The 22,993-nt window shown below is 41.1% G+C and overlaps 1 protein-coding gene across 5 annotated transcripts in view; it reads right to left on the bottom strand.

Moving 5' to 3' along the window:
- The window catches only part of Myo6 (myosin VI), a 137,922-nt gene that overhangs the window by 41,403 nt on the left and 73,526 nt on the right, over positions 1-22,993 (bottom strand). For all 5 annotated transcript variants that reach the window (XM_005406898.2, XM_013505831.1, XM_013505832.1 and 2 more), the window contains exons 11-18: positions 20,096-20,276; positions 16,998-17,142; positions 14,166-14,323; positions 12,147-12,238; positions 7,385-7,457; positions 5,483-5,610; positions 2,961-3,056; positions 2,493-2,666 (exon numbers count right to left, since the gene is read on the bottom strand). In XM_005406898.2, the coding sequence (XP_005406955.1) occupies positions 2,493-2,666; positions 2,961-3,056; positions 5,483-5,610; positions 7,385-7,457; positions 12,147-12,238; positions 14,166-14,323; positions 16,998-17,142; positions 20,096-20,276 (1,047 nt within the window). The remainder of the gene's footprint in view (positions 1-2,492; positions 2,667-2,960; positions 3,057-5,482; positions 5,611-7,384; positions 7,458-12,146; positions 12,239-14,165; positions 14,324-16,997; positions 17,143-20,095; positions 20,277-22,993) is intronic.

Raw genomic sequence — 22,993 nt, 5'->3', positions numbered from 1 at the left:
TTGAAAATGTCACTATTCAGAGGAAAACTTGGTCTCCCTCGATGCTGGACAACTAAAGTATGACGTCAAATGATAACCAGGTTTGTGTTTATTACCTTACACACTTGAAATTTAATCTGATGAGCTAGTGAGCTATATTTAAAACCAAAAATCACTATGAAGATTTTCATTCCAAACTAATATTTTTAGTCAGGCATGGTGGCGCATGCCTGTAATCCCAGCACTTGGGAGGCTGAGGCAGGAGGATCACTGTGAGTTTGAGACCAGCCTGGGCTACAAAGTGAGCTCAAGGCCAGCCTGAACTGTGTAGTGAGACCCTGTCTTAAAAAGACCAAAAAAACACAAATTATGAGCCAAACTAGTATTTTTAATATCAGGCATAGCTTTCATAATATAATATTACACATATGTATAATAATATTTTATATATATATAAAGAATTATAAAGCATTTCAAGGCTCAGCACAAGATTCTTTAAACCAGAGGAGTTTTAAGAATGTTTTGTTTTATTTATATTGTCTAAAATTTCAGGGCTGGGGATGTAGCTCAGAGGTGGAGGATTTGCCTAGCATGCACAAGGCCCCAAGTCCAATCCCCGGAACCACAAAAAAAGAAAAAAAAAAAAAAAAAAAAAGTATAAAAAGAGGGCCTATAAAAGTTCAGGTATATTCTTACCAGCAGTACTATTTTAATATTATAGTTAAAAAGTACTTGATGAGTATCTATTTCTTATAAATGAATGTATTTTTTTGGTTATTGTTGTTTTACTGAGACTGGGTCTTACTATGTTGTACAGGGTGAAAATGAACTCCTTGGTTCAAACAATCCTCCTGCCTCAGCACCCGAAGTAGCTGGGCCTATAAATACATACCAATACATCCACTTAATGTGTTATTTTTAAACTAATCTGTTATCAAATGTCTAATCAGGAATGGCAGAATAAATTAAAAACATTTCGTACTGAGTAAATTAGGAACTCATAATTAACGAATGTAACTTAAAATTCAAAGTTTTTAATTCTGTTACCTAATTTTCCCATATTTACTTTTTTAAAATCTAGCTTTTGGAAATAAAGTTTTTTTTGGTACTGCTGGGGATCACACTCAGGGCCTTATGTATGCACTCTACCACTGAGCTACATTCCCAGCTCTAGAAATATGATTTCATCAAGTTAAATTATTTAGAACCCAATTCAATCCAAAATGGATCTAATGTTTTTGCCTCCAGTTACTATTATATTATTTTGGTAAACACTGTTCCTAATTGTATCACTTTTGATAAAGTACCTATTTCCAAAGGCAAATACAGTTTCACTGTAAATATAACAATACTTTGTGCAAATGTGTAAAAGAAGTTGATTCTACTTTTTGTTCTACATTTTATAGAGTATTATACTTCTCTGTTCATTAAACTTGCAACATACATGTTTATTTTTCTACACTCAAAATTATAACTAGTAGTATTCTTTTTATTTTTTTTTCTTTTTTGTGTGTGGTACTGGGGACTGAATCCTGGGTCTTCACACTAAGCTCTAGCTCCAGCCCTTTTTCTTTCCTTTCTTTTTTTTGGGGGGGGTGGGGCACCGGGAATAAACTCAGGACCTCATGTTTGCCAGGCAGGCGCTGCACCACAGAGCTACATTCCCAGCCCCTGCAGCCCTTTTTCTATCTTTCAGAGTCTCACTGAGGCACTAAGCTTCCCAGACTGGGCTCTAGCTTTTTGGTCCTTCTGCCTCAGCCTCCGCAGATACTGGGATTACAGGTATGGGCCACCACGCCCTGCATGTTCTAAGATACACTTTGTAACAATCTCTTGTCAGGTTTCAAAGGATAAAATTCCTGATCCTAAGTTAATAAACGAATATTCCCTAGCAACTTGAAGAGTTTGCCACACATGAGCACTTATCTTTTAAGAAATTACTGAACATTTTAATTAGGTTTTAGTGTCACATGCATGCCAATGAAGCCACTGAGAGAGAAAATGCATTGGAAATGAAGTACAAATGGAATCATTAACTGAAGACGGGCTCCCTGTAACATGGCAGCCACTCTGTAACGGGAGTCTAGGAAGGTGGGTGTTTACCTGAAGGCCCTGGCTGTGCCTGCTTTTCCTTTCAACTCAACTAGTCCTCTCTAGCCAGCTCGAACTGGCCTACGCCAGCTAAAACCAGACTGCTGAATGAGGAAGGAAACAGAGAACACATGGGAGAGAGAAGGTGCAAAGGTCAACCAGACAGTACGCAGAAGCAAGAACGTTAGGAGAAGCAATCAGAGAAGTTATGCACCAGGAAGAGCAGTCAGGAAATTACAAGCATATGAAGTGCATATCCAGTGACTAGGGATATGTTGCGATATTTTGTATACAAGAACCAACAACACAAGGTATTCTCTTAAAGCTCACCTGTGACAGTGAGCAATCTACATTATCCACTATGGACTATAAAAGAATCTATTTTATTTTAAATACAGGTAAAATATTTTCAAAATAAATACCTTAAACTTGTTTCCCACACTGATGAAGCTAAGTTTTCCTGCTTTTTGTTTAGTGTCTTTGTTATTATTTGTGGATGATTCAAATAATTCCCGTATAAACTTATCCCTGGACTCACATATTAAGGATTCAAGAGACATATGTAAAGCATCATTATTTTTCTCCACAAACTGGGTCTGAAAAATAAATCAAATAGAATGTTTCAGTCCATCTGCTGACACACATCCCCAAGCCCACTCTGTCCAGTGGCCCTCTGTGGCAATAGAAATGTTCTTTCTCTGCACCACCAACGCAGCCGCTACAGTTAATATCTACCAGTACCTAAAATGTAGCTGCTGCACTGAAGAACTGAGTTTTACACTTTGTTAAACTTAAATGTAAACAGCCACTCCGAAGCAGCCAGAGGCCATCACAACACGCAGTGCGGCTTCAGCGTCAAGTGGTTTTCTCCCTAGAAACAATGTACTCACTGTTTCGTAGCACACGGCCCCTGCAAAATGCCTGATAATAAAGCCTTCATCATCTCTGAGGTTCCTGTGAACTGCCAGCTTGGATTTCCTGGGAATCTGAAAAACAATACATACGTTATTAAATCCTCGAAAACAGACTACAGAATATTCCTTCAGACAACATTTGAGCTATAAAATACTTAAAATTATGAAGGTAATTTTCACAAGTATACTGCATTTTAAACATTTAGCTTAGAGCACCAGTGAAATCTACCACATATTTGATTATAATCTCTTAGGTGAAAAAAAGAGTATGAAGCCAATGCAAACAGAAAAGCCCATTATTTAGTAGTACAAACCCGAAAGCCCATTATTTAGGAGCAAATGCAAAGCAGAGCTGGCATTTTATAGAATTAAACACCATTTCTAAGCAGTGGCTCCTGACCTTGGTGCTTATTAGCCACCCAGGAAACTTCCAAACCTCCAGAGCCCACAGCTTTTATAGGATTCCCATGTGCTGGCTGTCAAGGACACACCTGAACCCAGCACAAGGTCTCTCCCCGGTTCTAAACCACACCTGCTAGCACGTTCACACAATGAGCCCAAGTCTGTCTCAGAACAACTAAGTGCTTTTATCATGTCACCATAATATCTCATGTCTAAATCATTAAAGTTTCCAAACTCCTTTCACATGCCCACATGTGACCTCTAAGAAACTGAGGATCTAGGAGCCTCAGAGAGGGGCTCGAGGTCAGAGAGCCCCCAGGACACACACGCTCATCTCTGTCTGAGTGCAGACTCCTTGGCCGCCCTGCCTGGCCCCACTCACAAGCCTGGCCACACCCACTGCATCACTCCCCACTTCCTCATCGCTAGCACTAGAACCCTAGTGGATTGTAACAGCAGGTGACTGACAGCGCCCGGCCCATGCTGAGCGCTCCAGAAATGAACTTATTCATTTCCAAATAACTACATTTACAAAAGCTACAGCCTACAACATTAGTCAGAATTCACTGCCTTGTTTTGTGCTTTCAATAAATTAATTGACTCTCAACCCTAACGCTTCCTTTTGCTGTCCTTTAAATTAAATGCCTCTGAGATTCTGATCACAGCTCTGGTAATGAATAACCAGTACTCTCAACAAAAGTAACCATGCAACCGCATGCTGGAAATAGCATAGACCAGGGAGCTGAGAATAAATGGGACTGGAGGCATATCTTCAATTTTAGCATAAGTTTTCTTGAGGATATATATTATTTTGTTTCCACCTCCACCCCAGAGTTAGTAACAGGCTCCAAATTACAACAAATATTTAGGATACAAAACTCCAAGTCAATGGAGCAAGTAGTTCTGGGATCCCAGATCCTAAAGATAACATAATTATACCAGTTTTCCACATAAATCTATTTAACTTATCCACCACTGACTTGTTAAATGATCTTTTCAAACTTGTTTTTAAATTTTCTGTCCTTTTTTAACATATTAATGAGGTACCAGATGATACGTAATGCTTATGCACACTGTAATTCTGTTAACGATGAATGGAAACAAAATAAGCTCCTGTACGCATTGAAGTACTGACTGTCACACAATCTCAGAAGATGCGCAGTATTTACCAACTAGTGGCCAGTTCCCCTGAGTGACTCTAGCCTGCCCTCCCTTCCCACCTCTCCCGGCCCAAACTGCTGTGGTTATCTGTAAGATGAAGTAGGGTGTATCTTTATGGTGGAAATTTCGTATCCACATTTCTCAATGCAAGGATGGAATCATGTTACCTCAGGTAACCATGGCTGAGAGAAAAGACACAGAATTAGGTGAACCCTGGAAGCACATCAGCCACACAACCCAGCCTCACAGAGGAAGGCTCTACTTCTCCGACAAAGACTCAAGCACAGCTCCATGACCCAAAAGCAGTGCAGGAACCTACTTTTTACAAGTGCGGTTATTTCAGTGCACTCTCCTTTATTTCTACTGTTTTCTGTATCTGCCTTTCCCTTTGCACCACCTGATCCTCTATTGCTTCAGTTTCCCTTTCCCCCTCTGAGTAGATTTTCCACTCAAAACACCTTAGGAAAAAGATCAAATGGATGGCTGATCACTACCTGGTATGGGCTGCTTCCACCAGTCAGAGTTGCAAGCTGCTGCCTTTACTGCAGAAATGACAAATGTGCACATGGCTGCTTATTACTCTAGCCGCCAGCCCTGGACCATGACCAAGGTCATATGATAGGAAAAAAGCAACTGATGGCCACTTAGCTCAGAAGGGAGAGCATGAAGGCGGCAGGTAAAGCTCACTGCACGTCTTGGTGAAACATACTTTTCACATAAAGAAATATTCTTGGTCGTGTAAAACACCACCCCCAAATTGTGTGTGTGTGTGTGTGTGTGTGTGTGTAAATTTAATGCCCTCTACAGAAGACTCTGTGCTGGACTCACAGAGTTGCTCTAACCCTTACACAACTGATTTTCTGGAACAGCTAACTAGTGCCTCTTTCTCAAGATCACTCTTCCCACCAGTCTCAGTTTCAGAACGATGAGCTCACAGTGAGTCGGAAATGGTCCTTGTGTTTCTGGTGCACTGCAGATGTGAAGTGCTGGTCGCTTGGCTGCGGAAGGCGATTTTCTTCATCCAAAATATCTAGTATTCCCACTAGTTTCGCTTCAATTAAATCTATTTTGAAAAATAAAGTGAATTTTGATAGTGCAAAAGCATTTTAAAGATATGGTGAACAATTTACTGATCCCACATTTCAAGGATTGGTTAGAAACAATGTAACAGATAACTCTGGAAGTATTTTATCAGCGGCTATTATGAACAGATGGATTTTTATTTGACAGCGGGCCATTTGTTAACAGGTACCATCACAGTTTTAATACAGGTTTTAGAAAAACAATTTCATGGGAAAGCAACTCATACACTAACAATCCCATCTGTAAACTAGAATAAAAGGGTAAGGAATCAGAAATTTCCCTTTACAGATGGCATCTATATTCAAATTGAAAAAAAACTATAGGAGCTTTTGCATGCACAGCATTTTAGTCAAGTGCTTTAACAAAGTGACTCTAGTGCTTTTAGGTGAGACTTTTAGTAAGCACCTTTGTTTTGAGACAAGTGTCTTACTGTTGTCCAGGTCCGCTCTGAAGTCCTGGGCCCAGGTGATCCCGAGCCTGCAGGGACTGGGACTGCAGGTGTGCGCCGCCGCACCCACAAGAGCACATTTTCGTGCTCCTTTGATAGGTGTTGTATAAAGTCCCACCTATCCAAGACAACTTTAAAACTTCTTAAATTCAGTACATAAAACTGTTGAATGGGGCAGGGCTCTAAGACAGCAAGAGAAACCCAGACTGCACTGCCCTGGTCAGAAAAGGACGCTGCCTGGGCAGGGCAAGTTGTGCAGGAGGGGCGCGCTGTGTGTGCAGGTGCTCTCGGGCAGGAGGGCGGGGGCTGCACGCAGAGGGCAGTCGGCAATCCCAGAGCGCACAGCACCGAAGTGGGAAAGGGCGCGGTGCGCTGAGGCAACTGGATGAACCAAGTGCGATGTGACGCTGCCTCAGTCCATCTCCTAGCTCCCCAGAAAACACCCACCAGCGGTGCTTGCGTGACGGCTTTTACTTTAAGAAATGCTCTTTCTGCCTAGAAATAACACCAACAATAGTTTTTACATTTGTTTACACACTGAAAATTAGTCAGTTTTACTTCAGCTTCAAAAATCATGTTTCTGTAAAATTAAATGAGCACAAGCAGCAAGCCGCACTCTTCTCCCTGGGAAATGGATTAGAAGTTGTACCGATGTAACGCTGCTGTTACGCTGTATGTCCAAGTCCAGCACACGAGTCACCGACTGGATCGTTCAACGGGGTTTTCAGAACAAGGTGTGTGCAACAGCCGATTTTGGAGGTGGGGTGGAAAAGGGAAAGAGGACTGGAGGCGGCTGGAAAGGAAGGGCTTTCTTCAGCCCTGCATGGAGCCGAGGCCCCACCCTCTGCGCCCTGCCTGTCTGGGAAGGACAGGAGACCTGCTGACACGGATGTGCAGCCGCGAGAGGGCGCTGCGAGCACCCACAGGCGAACAGAGCCCTAGCAAGCCCAGGCATATCACCCCGCAGGCGGGCCTGAGCGCCGGCTTCACCACACCCGAGGGTGGACCCATCAGCTGCCTGACCAACTCATTGTCGCTCTTCACTGGCTCTTATGTTAGCTTTTCACGTAGGAAAACATGTATCATCATAACTAGAACAATTTTTTTTTAAATTTTCAACAAGGCTAAATTTCATGACTTGACAGGGAAAATAACTTTCAAGCAGTAGAAAAGAAGTACATCTAAAATGTAACAGTTTTCACAGTTTCCTAGTAACATCCATCACAGAGTACAGAAAAAATTACTAATAAACCCACTTACTGCATCTTCCCATACTCCACAAAGGTGAAATAAAAGTAATACATACCTATGCAGTCCTGATTATCCACATAATGCACTTCATTAACACCTAAGCCTTCTTTTTGATAGAGTTCTTGTTCCTATGAATGAAATAATCATAATTATAGATACAGAAATACTACTACATTAAATGAAGTCAATGTTTTGTGCCATTTCCAATCGTAACATTTATTAATATAATGTAAATGTTTATACCAATTACTATAGCCCTACATGGTTTCCAAAGACAGGATAAATTTCGAACATTTGCAGACAGGCATTAATATCAAGGAAACAGCCACTGCTTGCAAATGGGCTCTAAACCCTTCACAGTGAGATAACCTATGTAAGATACAAATCATTTGTGGAAAACTATGTAACTTGTAAGCATAAAACATGTGAAAACTGATCACTAGAAGTAAACCTAATACCTTCTTAAATTTTTTTGAAAAAGATTTTACGCTGTTCTCTGAAACTCAATCTGAATTTAAAATTCACATTTATATTAAAGGATTGTTACAAAACTAAATAGAAATCAGGAAGGTGTCTTCTCTTCACACGGCTCCCATTTCTATGCAAAGCTTCTTGCTGAACTGGCATGAAGAGAAAGGATTACAGTATTTTAAAAGCAAGGGATGGGGGCTGGGGAGGGGGCAGAGGGGTGCGCGGGGAGCACGGGGGGGGGCGAGGGGAGCACGCAGGGGGGGCGCGGGGAGCAAGGGATGGATGTAAAATTTCTCATGGCAGTGAAAGGACTGTGACTGGATAAAACATTTTCAAAGAAATCATTTTGCTCATAAATATTGACAGAAGTGGCTTGCCTATAGCATATAAATAAAAAGGACAAAAGCTGAAACGTGCTGGGAAGCCCATGAAGACAAAAATATAATAAAATTGTGGGAAAAGATACACCACCGAGCAAATGGACTTAAATATCTACACCAAGTGTTTCATCCAACAACAACAGAATACACATTTTTCTCAGCTAACCAAATAACCTAATCATGCAAGTCAACAACAATCCACATCTGAAACTAACAAAAGAAAGTATAAAGGTCAGAGAAGAAATGGATGAAATTGAGACTAAAAAAACAAGATCAATGAATCCAAGAGTCGGTTCTTTGAAAGAACAAACAAGAAAAGCATAGGACCTGATGCATTCACAAAATGTTGCCAGAACTTCAGGGAAGACCTAATGGCATATACCTCAAGCTCTTGCATGAAGGTAAACGGGAAGGAGCACTGCCAAACTCATTGTTGTAAACTATCATTACCCTGATAGCAAAGCCAGACAAAGGCTTACCAAAAACCTTAACTAACATAGGTGAAAAAATCTTCAACAGGATACTGGCAAACAGAAGGCAAAAAATCATTAACAAGATCACACCACTTGACCAAGTAGGTTTCATCCAGGGATGCAAGGATGGTTTGACACACATAAATTGATAAACATAATGTTTCATGTAAACAGAAGGCAAAAAAAACATATAATCTGAATACTAGACACAATAAAGGCTTTTGACAAAATCTAACATCCACTCATAAGAGCCCTGAAGAAAATAGTTATAGAAGAACTGTATCTCAATCTGATAAAAGCCATTTATGACAAACCTACCACCTACATAATATTAAATGGGCAAAAATTGAAAGCTTTTTCTCTAAAATCAGAAACAAGACAAGTATGCTCACTATCACCACTCCTGTTCAATATAGCACTCAAAACCTTAGCAAGAACAATCAGTCAACAAAGAAATAAAAGGAATACATATAGGAAAGGAAGAAGTCAAACTATCCTTATTCAAAGATGACAGGATCCTTTGCATAGAAGACTCAAAAAATTGCACCAAAAGATGCCCACAACTAAAACAAATTCAGCAAGCAATCAGGATACAAACAACACACAAAAATTAAGGGTTCCTGTACACCAAGAATGAACCCACTAAGAAATAAGGTGAGAACACCATTCACAACAGCCTCAAAAAAATTACTTATGAATTAACCTAAAAAAGAAAGTAAAAGATCTCTATTAAAAAAAAAAAAAAAAGAACTCTGACAAGAGATCAGAAAGCTCATGGTCATACCTTCAAAACTGATATATGGATTCAATGCAACCCCAGTCAAAGTAACAACAGCCTTCCTCACAAAACCAGAAGAAAAAATTTTTAAAAACACTCCTAAAATCTATATAGAACCAAGAATAGCCAAAACAATCCTGAGCAACAATAGCAAAGCAGGAGGCATCACCCTCCCAGATTCCGAAACCACTGTGATTTAAAAAAAACACAAACACGCACAAAACACAAAAAACCAACATGGTACTAGCATGAAACAGACATGTAGATCAATGGAATAGAACTCGGGATGCAAAAGCAACGTGAGGCACATTCAGCCACGAGATCTTTCATACAGGGACCAAAAACAGTGGCGCTAAGAAAAGCAATTGTCCATGTGCAGAAACAATGAATTCAGACCATAACTCTTACCCTGTACTAAAATCAAATCAAAATGGATCAAAGACCTTGACTTTAAAACAGAAATCAAACTAAAACAGAAATGCTGAACCTTCTGGAAGATAAAATGTGTCAAACTCCTGAAGACATAAGTGTAAGCAAGGACTTTCAGAATAGAACCTCAATTGCACAAGAAATGACACCAAAAGTCAATAAATTAATTATATCAAATTAAAAAGCCTCTGCACAGCAAGGGAAACAACCAACAGAGTGAAAAGCCAATCTACAGAGTTGGAAAAAATTTTGCCACCTACTCCTTGGACAGAAGACTAACACCTAGAATATATGAAGACTCAAATAATTAGATCCTCCAAAAATAAAAGAGCTAATCAAAAAATGGGCCACTGAAATGAATAAGGAGGTGGAGAAGGGAGAGGAGGAGCAGGAGAAAGGACAGGAGGGGGAGGAAAAGGGGAAGAGGAAGAGAAGGAGAAGAAATACAAATGGCTAGTATTTAGAAAAGGAAGAACAAATGACTAATATGTACATGACAAAATATTGACCATCTTTGGCCATTAAAGAAATGCAAATCAAAACAACACTGAAATTCCTTCCTAAAAAATGAAGTTCCATCCTACTCAGAAACGAAAGTGCACAGGGCCCTGGGTTCGATCCCCAGTACCACACACACAATAAAGAAAAGCTGCCAGGCACGGGGGCACATGCCTGTAATCCCAGTACTCGGGAGGCTGAGGCAGGAAGATCACTGTGAGTTCCAGGCCAGCCTGGGCTACATAGCAAGTTCAAGGCCAGCCTGAACTGCATAGCAAGACCCTGTCTCCAAAAGAAAGAGGGGAGGAGGAGAAGCCATCTTCAAGGCCTAGTTCTGCACTGTTTTGTGAGACAGGATCTCACTATGTAGTCACAGTCCCAGCTGGTCTTGAATTTGAGACCCTCCTGCCTCAGCTTCACAAGTGTTACAGGCATGTACCACCACACTCAGCATACACTGAGACCATAATGACAAGCAAAATACATCAAACACACAAGCTTAACTATCACACAGTTTCCCCTATATGAGAAACCCATGGGCGGGGGACATAGCGCAGTGGCACAGCGCCTGCTTGGCAAGAGCATGGTCATGAGTTTGGATTCTTGGTACCAAAAAAAAAAAGAGAGACAGAGAGAGAAACCCAAAGTATGAATAATTTAAAAAGCAAAAGAAAAGACAGGCGACAGGCAACAGGGAAAGAGCATCTTTTGCAAAAGGAAAGGGATCTGGGGGAGGGGCTAAAGAGAATTAAGATGTGCTGTGTGCCGCATCGACTCCCCACCATACATGTAAGCATTACATGTTAACATGTACTTTAAAAAGAGAACTCAAAAACAACAAATGCTAGCAAGGTTGTGGGGAAAATGAAACCCTTCTACATTTTTGGTAGAAATGTAAACAATTGCAACCAATATGTAAATAAGTATGAAGATTCTTCAAATAACTCAAAGTAGGAATTCCCTTTTACCAAGTAATACTTCTGTACATTCACCCAAAGAGTTAAGTCATCACATTACTGTGACACGTGCGCATGTTATAACAGCACAGCTCGTAACAGATACCTTCCAAGTGCCTTACAGGCTGGCCATCAACATGAGTGGATAAAGAAAATGTGGTACATATACACAATGGAGTACTACTAATCCATAAAAAGGGATAAATCTGAGCCATCTAGAGGAAACTAGATGCAACTTGAGAACTATAATGCTAAGTGAAATAAACCAGATACACAAGGTTAAATGTTGCACAGTTTCTCTTACCTGAGAAACACAAAGTATAAATAATTTAAAGTACAAAATAAAAGACAGATCATAATAATAGATATTGGGAAAGAGGAAGAAAATGTTCAAATTAGAAGAGGAACAAGGGAAGGGGAAGAGGGTAGGAAGGAAGAGACAAGAAAAAAAGAATAGAAGAAAAAAAGGGAAACAAAGCTTTTGTAAATGAGCAGGGGAAGACAGTCTGAAGGGAGGGGAGGAAATGGAAAAAAAGAAGCAAGACGTGTCATGTACAGTGCAGATTCCCCATGAGGAATGTGATCATTACGTATATCTAAAACGTACCTATGAAAAAAAAGACAGATCACAGGACACAGGGAGGCAGATCTGTGGAGATGGAAGGGAACCCGGGATGAGGGCAAAAGAAGGGCAAGGAGGAGAAGGAGAGGTAAAAATTAAGACGCAACAAGTACACGCACCAATTCCCCAAGATGAGTGCAATTTTTATGTATTGCAAACAGACTATTAAAACAGAAACTAATAACAGAACTAGATTAGAATGGCAATTACCTCCTTAAGAATCCTCTCATTAAAGAATTGTTGGAGTTTTTCATTGCAGTAGTTGATACAAAACTGTTCAAAACTGTTATGTTCAAAGTACTCTGAAAACAAAACCAGAGCCAAAGTCATCATCATCAGAGCAAATTCACATAAATTTACCTCACAATAGAACGTAACCATGACAATTTAAGATTAGGCTAAAAACACATGTAACTGTTTTATACCCCCCAAATGTTTTTATTTCAAGACAAATGTTATTAGCCATTAAAATTAAGTATTAAAAAAATCTTGCTCCAACTGACAAAAAGGCATTGGTCAGATGAGGTAACTGTCATAAAGTAAAAATATAATGCAACCACTCATAGTTTTTTTAAAGCAATCCAAAGTACAAATAACTTAAAATGCAATTCTTCCACAGATGTTTTTGTGCTTGATCTGTAAAACCATAGTTATCAAAAAACGTTACGGACACTGATTCTTTTCTAAAATTAAGAGATTATCTTGCATCATGTTTTAAGATCCACAAACCTCTGCAATTTTACGATGTTGCATGTATGTGCTGTATGCAAAGCTACTGCAGATGACAAAAAACACAACTAAAGACAGTGAAGTCTTAAGTCAGTGAGGGGTTTTATCTGCCTCTGAACTGAACGTAACAATTTATTGTAAATTTACAAATACATACCGCATCAAAAGCAAAACTCTGTCCCTCTCCAAATGTAAACACTCTGATCTTCCCTTGACAAAGGCAAACAAACCACAAGCGAGAAATACACCAACTCCTTCAGGTCAGCAGAAACCCATATGACAGAGCCCAGTGTAAAACCACCAGATTTACTTCAAGATCTTGGCAGCACAGTCATTCAGAGCGCAGCCGAACTCAGACTGTACTGAGCGGTCCACTTCATGTCCGGCTGCACACCGCAGCCACCCACTGTGACTTATCTTGGTGTCACCCTCACTTGGTGGACAAGGAAAAGGAAACCGCTGCTATTGTCAACACTAGTGGTGAAATGTACACATAGCTGTGCGGATGGCCTGTACCAGCGGTGGTGAACCCACGACACGCAGTCTACAGCCAGCTGTTTCTCACCACTCCACACTCTAAGAGCTTGCCATCACAGCCTATATTTACATTAACCTGCACTCAAAGCGACATGTTAGTCAACGGCTTTAACGCCTTCATTATCCTAGTTAGCAAGAATCAAGGGTCTACCTTATCCCAGTCACACAGTACTCATTTACGGGAACACAGCCATCTTAACTATCCTGCTTTTAATCAGCATGCTTTAACCTTAGCTTCAAAACCACCCTCAAGGAGTCTTTTTTAAAACATCAGCTTCCTCAGCCTGTATGCCTGTCAACAGATAAATGGTATGGTATACATAAAATGGACTACTACTCAGCCATAAAGAAGGATGAATGTGTGTCATCTGCAGGAAAGTGGATGACCTTGAAACTACAATGCCAAGTGAAATAAATCAGACACAAGATTAAATATAACACGGTTTCTCTTATCAGAGAAACCCAAAATACAAGTAATTTAAAATCAAAGTCACGTGATAGGAAACAGAGAGGTAACTCTGTGGAGATGGGAGAGGATCTAGGGATGTGGGAGACAGAAGTAGGGGAAGAAATAAACATGATTAAGATGCAATACACATACGTGCCCATTTGGACTGTGTCTAGTATCTGTCCCAAACTTACACGGATAAAGAAAGGCAAGATGTAAAACTATGGGGGAGGTGGGGCAGAAGAGTGAAGGGAGTGAAACCAAAGTATGCTGTGGACGTGCACGAATCTGCCGACACGGAACCACTGACAAGCAGAGCCCACGCACAGCAAGAGAACAAGAAACAAGGCCACAGCGTCAGCTTCCTGTGTAGGTCACAGCATGAGATGCAGGTACCAGCATGTAACTGAAAATATACCACGTGGAAGACATCAGAGGAGAGCTGTTAAAGGTGCGCTTAACATGTGAAAAGGAATACAGGACACACACAAACTCACAGAAGAACCTATACTTACCAAAGCCGGCGATATCCAAGACTCCAATAAAACAGGAGGATGTTTCAAAAGGGAAACACTGATTCACTCTGTTCACCACATGGTCGAAGAGATGGCTGTAGACAGTCTTCGCGAGGGCATCACGGGCACTGTTTGCTTGCTCCACTTTCAGAGGGACCCTGGGAGGGAGGAAGAGGCTCTGCCACAGCGGTACAGGGAGGAGCCGGGAGCCCAACGTCCGCAGCATCACACTGCGACGACACAGGCCCCGAGGTCCCACGGGACCAGCGCAAATGAGTGGGGCTAAGGAGAAAAGCTGAGAGAAGACCCAGCTATTCCCCTTCTAGGGCTCTTCCCAGAAGACTTAAAAGCATCATACCACAGTGATACATGCTCACTCGTATCTATAGCAGCACAATTTATAACAGCTCAATCATGGATGTCCATCAACAAATGAATGGATAATGAAAATGTGGTATGTAGATACAACGGAGTACTGCTCTGCCATAAAGCAGCATAAATTTGGGTCATTTGTAGGTAAATGGATGCACCTCAAAACCATAATTTTAAGTGAAACAAACCAGGCACACAAGTTTAAATATCACACTTTCTCTTGTGTGAGAAACCCAAAGGGTGAACGAAGAGCAAAGCGGAGGACAGGTACTGGAAGCAGGAAGAACACGTTCACATGGAAAGGGGAACAGGGCGGAGAGAAGGACGGGAAAAAAATGAAAGCAACACCTCTGTCAGTGGAGAAGGAAAGGAAGACTGAAGGAGAGGAGGGGTGAGAACAAGCGTTAAGATGAACACACAAATAAACTCCCTGTGACAAGCACGCCACTACACATGGTAAATCTGTACTCATAAAAAGTAGGTACACAGGTTTGAAAGAGAGTGTGGGCCTCCAGAGAACAGGCCGCTACAGCCTGGAGCTGGGGATATTTACGTGCTTTGGGAGGAGAACTCTGTGGACTCTGTCACTCCACAGAGAGCTTGGCCTTGCTTCATAGGAGAAAATCTAAGAGCCACCCAGAAGTAGGAAGATAACGGCTCATTTCACACATGAGAGGATGCCCCATTTTAGAGGGGAAGACAGGGCGCCAGTTTATTGTCTTTCTTGAGGTCAAGTTTCTGCCCTAACAGAGTCAAATTTGGAGGTATTTTTAACGCTCAGTTAGGTCAGCCTGACACTCGAGTCCCCACTGACCCGTACCTTTCCCGCTTATATTGCCGGCAATGGAAGCTTTTCTCGAAGTGAGTTTTATCAGTTTTATGTGGCCACCCCGTCCAGGAATCATAAACAGAACTGCTTGAGAAGAACTCTGAGGGCCGCTCCTGGCCCTTCTGGGCCTTCTCTGGAGCCGAGGGGAACCTCCAAGGAGCCCAGCAAAGGCAGGCCTGTCACACACGGATGGAAAATGTCCTCCGGGTCCCAGGTGCCGAGAGGCAGGCTGTGGGGAGCGAGGGATGGTGAGGGCTCCACTGCACAGAGCACCAACCACGGACAGGACCACAGCCCGACGCCCAGGGAGAGGCACAGAAACTCAGGAGGTGGGCGCAGCCGGAGGGCACCGAGCTGTGACACCCGAGACCGAGCCCTGTGTGCTGCCTCCTCTCTGCTTCGTCTGCCACCGTGCAGGGAGCAGCTTCCCAGCCCATGTCCCTCCCCACGACGCTGCCCTCCCCACCGGCCTGAAAGCAGCACAGCTGGCGGACCACGGACGGAAACCTTTGAAAGGGGCTTGCTGAGGTATCCAGTCACAGAGATGAAACGTGAGTTACTCCGGCACTGCTCTGTAAACTCCCCACAGGGCTTTTCTTTATGATAGTAATGTTAGAGATAGCAAGAATAAAATTCAGACTAAGCATACCTTCCTAATATCTCTAAAGTATACGAGGTAGCAAAATTTTTTATTGGTTGAAAACTTTCCAAAAATCTTTAGCTGGGTGCGGTGGCACACACCTGTGGTCCCAGCTACACAGGAGGCTGAGACAAGAGGATTGCTTGAGCCCAGCAATTCAAGGCCAGCCTAGGAAACCTAACCAGGCTCTGTCTCTTAAAAAATAGATAAATATAAGAAAATAAATAAAACAAAAATATTTTATCCACTAAAAGAAGATATTTATATTAACTTTTTAAATATTTGTGAAATAAGTCATTGATTCAGTCAACCTTATTTAGGAAGGGATAGAGGGACTTGACCGTCTTCCCTTACAAAGGAAGCCTAAATATCACTTTCATTCCATAATACCAGAAACAGACATGCACACAGTTTAGGATACTGAGCCCAAACTGTACAATACCTTGGCATAAGCTAGAAACCTTGGTTACTGGTTTTAAAAATCTAAGCCGGGCCTTTGTTTGCTTTCCATTTGCAATTCCCTCTAAACGAAGAACTCGAAGGACAAGGAGAAATTCCATTTGCTGAATATTCTGCTAAAGTGAGTTCTACTTAGTGAAAGTTTCAGTTCTTACCATTTGCATAGGAATCACGTTTAAAATAAAATGGCCCACTGCCTAAAACAGGCAGAGACTGATTTACACAATGTGTGTGTACTCTTCTAGTTGTGTAAGTGTAAACCTGTCTCTTACCTTACAAATTTCATCTGTGCACACAGAATAACTGTTAAAAACAATTTTACAAGCCACGCAAACCTCTACACATGTATATGGCAGATAACTGAAATCCAATGTACAGAATTTTGACCTACCAAGCACAGCTTGTGAAATATCAAAATGAAAAACAATGAGGGAGGTAAAAAGATCAACCCAAAATCTCAGTGTTACCAAAAATGTTCCCCTTGACCATCTGCGAGGCTAGATCTCGTGAGGCTGGGAGTGAGGACACTTACTTTATGACTGTGCCTTTGGCGCCCCCTGCTGTCGTCAGCATCACTCTTGTAGTTAAACTCACTCGGAGATCATCTTGGTCCAAACCCAGTAACTCGGCACAGTATTCTAACGACTGAGTAGATTTGTTCTTCAGATTGCAACCACCTAGTGAGATACATTTTAATTTGAAATGAATAAATACTATTTAAGCCAGAATTTTAAGTTTAGAAGTAAGCCTCACTCATATAAAATTATGGAATAGACCAGGCTTACTTGTCACTCAGCCACTCCTCCCACCCTCAGCAGACACTCAAGGCGAGCGCACAGCCAGCAGTCCAGCGTCTGCGCTTCTGCAGTGCACGGTGTCAGCCACTTGCCACCCAGTGCAGTCCGAAAACGAACAACTGGTAAGATTCAAATCATGAGCCCTTCTGCGCATCGTGACAGAATCTTGTGCCACCTTTCCAGGGGCCTCAATCGGCCCCCAGCTGAGCGCACTCACGTTGAAATTAAAAGCTTACCACCAATAATTCACTTAAATAGAGCTTCTTTTTATCCTATTGCAAAGTTTCTCATAGAACTCCAGGAATTATGACAGCTAAGAAAACAATGATTTTTTAAGTAGTCTTAAAAACAGAAAAGACTATAATGTAAAGTTTTCATGTCACTCCCTTTCCAAAAAATAGCTCTGTACATTTTTAGAATATGGGGCCATAATAACATACATGTTTGTTACATGCAATTTCAAACACGCCAGCAGTCCCAATAAGTATGTTCTCCCTTTCCATCATGCAGAAGGTTTTTAAAAATGATTGTCAATGGTCTTATCATTGAAGAATACACTTTCCAATAAAATAATTATAAAAATACGGAGTTCCTTTTTTCCAAATTGCTAGGACATGCCAAAATTGAGTTGGGGGGGGCGGGGAGGGTAACGGTTCTATTTAAGAAATCATTTGGACAGAAAGATTAAAATGGATACAATAAAACCTTAGCTATTTAAAATTACAATAACCTAATTCATTAATCCCCTGCTCCCCGCCTATTCCAGTCCTCCCGCACTCTCCTGCCCCTCGGCCGCTGACCGCGAGCGCAGGCCCGGCACGGGCACCGCCGCCGCTCCCGGGGTGAAGGCGCCCGCCGCCGCTGGGGGCGCCCAAGGCTGCCGAGCTCCCCGCGCTCTGGGCCGTCACGCGCCCCTCGCGCAGCACCGGAACACACGGACCTGTGTTAGCACCGCCCCGCTCCCTCAAACACTGCACATTCAATGTGCACTTAGAATAACCGAATCTGGCTCGACTTCCTTTCATGCTGAGCAGGAAGGAGTCTTCATTCATTCACACTCTCTTCACAGCGCCTCAACCTGCCAAACCCAAGTGCGAGGACCCCTGTGTAAAGTCTGAGCTCGGCCGCTGCTCTGCACAGCTGCGGCAGGGGCTGCGGTGCCCTGTGCAGAGGATCCAGGCTCAGCCCGCCCCGCGTGGGCGAGGATCCAGGCTCAGCCCGCCCCGGGTCACCCGCCGCCAGCGCCGTCCACTAAGAGGCTCCCTGTCATGCGCTTGTCTGGCGTTTCCGATCGCTGGATCTCTCGATCTCTAGGGAGGCTGCCTCTGAAAGTCACCCGAACTGTCCAGTCCCCTCCACTGCCCCACAGGGCACACGGCTCGGCAGCCTAGCGCACTAGGGACATCATCACAAGTTCCTGACTGAAGTCACGCCAGCACAGAGCAAGCTTCACACCTGAAATATCGGCAGTAGTCACACACACTGCTTAAATTCTCCATCGGCTCCACTCTGCAAATGCAGGTGGTATCACCTACCTATTTCTGTAGCATTTCAATTGTGATTATATTTAACATGAAACACAGGCTATGAAGAGTTTTGCACAGAGCAGACTTTTTTCTTCTTTTTGGCGGTCCGGGGATTCGAACCCGGGACCTCAAGAATTCTATGCAAGTGCTCTACTGCTGAGATACAACCCATTCCAGACACACTCTTAAAGGTTCTTCTGCCTTCCCTGAGCGCCCTTTCGTGCAAGCATGTCCTCACTAAGCACTTCCCTTTAAAAGCACTTCGCATGGGTTATCTCATTTTACAAGTGAAAAACATTGAGGCTCAGGGAGCCTCAGGACCTGACACAGAAACCCGTGTTCCTGGACTGCTGCAGGAGGTGGTGCCCAGGCTGTCCCTCGCTCGGCCTTGGCATAAAATTGGGAACAACTCATAAATGCAGACTGACGATCTTTTTCTCTCCAGGGCCAGACAGTAAATATTTCGGCCTTTGCAGGACATGCCATCCGTGTGGCAACTACTCCCTGCTGCCCTGTGCCTGTAACAACGGCGCAGACATCTGCAGCCGGACACTGGGCTCCACTGACATCGCAGTTACAGGAACACATGCAGACCTAGACAGGGCTACAGGCCACACTGCCAATCCCGTACTCATGAATCAGTCATAATCATGTAAAGTGTTACCGTTTACTGGAAACTGACAACGGAAGTAGAAAAGTTACTATTCACCAGGCATTTAGATACTCTTCAATTTCCATAACAATGAAAATTTTAATTTATTTTCATTTCCCATTCTCAAGGAATTGAACGCAATGCCTTTACACTAAGCTATACGCCTAGCCCTCTTATATTTTATTTTGAAACAGAATGCCGCTAAATCTCTAAAATTGCCCACACTGGGCTTGAACTTGGAATCCTCCTGCCTCAGCCTCCAAGAGTGTTGGGATTACAAACACGCGGCACCACACCCAACTAAGTATATGGGTTTTTATGTATTAAACTGCCCTAATCTATTAAATGATCCAAATTTAGACAGTGAATCAGAAAATTTTCCAAAAAACTCTTAGTAGATGACAGAGAATTAATCTGCTAATTATTAAAATAATTTTAGTTGGAAAATTTACCTAAATATGGCCCTACTAGTCAGAGCTACTAGCTTGTTCAAAACAAAGCTCACAACGACGCATCTGATTTGCCAGATTCATCACATAACAAAGTATGCTCTAGAAATTCTAACAAACCTGCATATAACTAGACTTGACTTTCATATGGCCAAGAAATGACAGAAATTCTAATTTTATTCCTCTAGAACAGAACAAAACAAAACCTGAAGTGCTGCCAGCTTCTTCAAAATCAATATTTCCAAGGTGCAGGACACCAGCTACAACTCGGAATAGATCGAGCTTTTCCTCATCACCCAGGCCAATCTTTCTCATGGCTGTGCACATGCGAATGAAGTCTCCGTGGTCATCTAACAAAGGGTCTTTCAAGGAACCAGCCTTAAGATACTACAGGACAAAAAGGTATCAGTTAACTGGTCTTAATATTATTTAGTAAATGAGAAGTACTGTATCAGGTCTATTATTGCAATACAGAACATGCAAAAATAAAATTTGTCAACAGAAAAACTTAAGCATTTCCTAGCACATTCGAAAACTTACTGTAAGTATACAAAAGACCTCTATTAACTTTTTCTTATAACTATATGTAAAGTCTACAAGTATTTCCACAGAACTTTCAATTAAAAGAAGGAATGAGATTATTTGTGATTAAATTAGAACTTTAACTCTGGGATATTAGATAAAGATATAAATTTAGAGAAAGAGCAGAAAATATCTATGGCTGAAATGAAAATCCTCAGATCATAAAGAACTGAGGTGGTAACAGATACATTAATAATTTAATTATTCCACAATTTGATATAATTCCAAAACAGTACATTGTACCCTAAGGTGTTTACATATATATACAATTTTTGTTTGTCAATTAAAAATAAAGAAAAAAAGGCTAAAATTGAACAAAAATGTAAATCTAACAATTCGCATTACACTACTGTACATTAGGTTAACTCTCACCAACTACACAGTGTTAAAAGGACGTATATACCAGGCACAGTGATATAAACTGCGGTCCAGAGAATCTTTTTTAACCTTTTTGTGTAAGTACATACAGGGCAAAGTACATCAGAAAGCATGTTAATTACTCTAGGAATTCATACAACAACTTAAAATATTTCAGAAATAATGAAGAGATCTGCTTTCTCTCCTAAAAGAACTTGCATCTGAAGTATTCATTTAGGAGAACCTATAAAAACTAAGAAGAAAAGATGAAAGGCCCACAAAAGCTAGAAAGAGAAACATAAAAGTTACTGGACACAGAATAAAAGTGGTCTAGGAATTTTCCAGAACTTCAGAGTGAAGATGTTAAAATCAGGAAACACGGCATCACCATTATTTGGCATTAAAGTTGCTTCTAGATGGTTTTTTTTTTTTTTTTTCTTAACAATAAACAAATGCTTCCCAGCTAAAGCTGTAATTGTTTTTCCACAAAATTTTTTTTCCTAGTATGTTCTGAGTTTTTTGTAGTAATAAGGATTAAACCCAGGGCCTTCACACCAAACTGTACCACTGGCCCGTTTTAAATTCTTCGGCAGAGTCTCTACGTTGCTAAGGTGGCCTGGCTGGGCTCAGATCTGTGACTCTTCTGCTTCAGCCTTCCACAGTGTGGAGATTATGGGTACATGCCACCACTATGCCCCATCCACAAATTCTCTGAAACATTCAATTACGTGTGAAATTTCTGGAAAATGTCTAAAACACGGAATTCCATTTTATTCTCAAAAAGAAGCAAAGGAAACAATCACATGCAGCCAGAGTTAACAGAACACACAAATGCAGAATTTTTAGTTTGCAGTAGAATATCTGCTTCATTTAAAACTTATTTCTAATCAAATGCTAATATATGTATCTGCTATATGGCAGACTAAAAATACTGCATCCTCCTAAAAATTACACACAACTTAAAGACATTCAAGTGAAATTAGGCAAAGGTTTAATTAGTTAAATGATCACCTCTTCCTCCTGATAAAGACGACATAAAAAGTAATTTAAACATTATTAATGCACTGATCAACTAACATATAATATACACACCCTCCCTCTTCCTGCACCCCAGGAAGGAGAGTGACATTTCTGACACAGTATCCGACTCTAGAATAAGAAAGAGTGCACTTCCTCTCTGGGGAGCACATGCCAGTTCTCCGTCCTTTCTTCTAGTTTCTATGCCAAAAGATCACATTCATATACATAATTTTATATATCTATTTTCATATATGTACAAAATGTGTATTTTCTGCTTTAGGACAGCTGCAATGTCCTAAGAAATGTCTTGATTATCTTTGTGGGAAGAATACAACCTCTACTCTTTTTGATGTCTTTTTAAAAGTACAGTCTTATCAAGACAAAGAAAGATACCATAATAAATATTAATGTTGCTTTTTAAAGTCCCAACCAGGGCTGCAATGTAGTTTATGATTTCAGGTATCTGTGTCTAAAATGATACATAAAATGTTGATTTAAAAAATTATCTGCACACTTATCTGCTTAGAATCTGAAATGATGCAAACTTTCTGTTCTTCTGTATAAATATACATTAAGACAAAATTCATCTTACCTATTGTGAGAGAAGTCAAAATAGCTGGTTCACACATGTGGAAGAATCAAAAACTAACTACAATAAAAACCTGCTCAATTAAATATCATTTAATAAAATCAGTAAAGGCAACAGTAACTATTAACCTTAACTGTTCTTGACTTCATTTTCGTAATTTAAGGCCCCTGTGCAGACACAGTTTAATCCCACTTACTCATGACATACTAGAATTTATAAAGATTGTGGGTAAAGATTTAATGTTCTAAAAAGTTATACTTAATACATAATTACAGTTAATTACTCTTAGAAGTGAAATAATTTAACAAGACCAAAATATAAAACTTTTCACAATATATTCCAGAATGTAACGTTGTTTTTATTTATTTTTTTTTTTTTTGCAGTACCGGGGATCGAACTCAGGAACTTAAAGCGCTTATGTGCCACTTCGCTATATCCCCAGCCCTGGAATGTAATATTTTAAAGAGAGATGCTACCATATATAAGCAGCCTTTCACAAGAATGTATAGTCTATTTCTTGCTGGTTTCAAACCTCATCCAAACCTTGAAACAGACA

Source organism: Chinchilla lanigera, unplaced genomic scaffold (assembly GCF_000276665.1).
Source record: "Chinchilla lanigera isolate Chin_1 unplaced genomic scaffold, ChiLan1.0 scaffold00101, whole genome shotgun sequence".
NCBI lineage: Eukaryota > Metazoa > Chordata > Mammalia > Rodentia > Chinchillidae > Chinchilla > Chinchilla lanigera.
The sequence above is the reverse complement of the archived record's forward strand: the minus strand, read 5'-3'. Positions and strand labels throughout refer to the sequence as shown.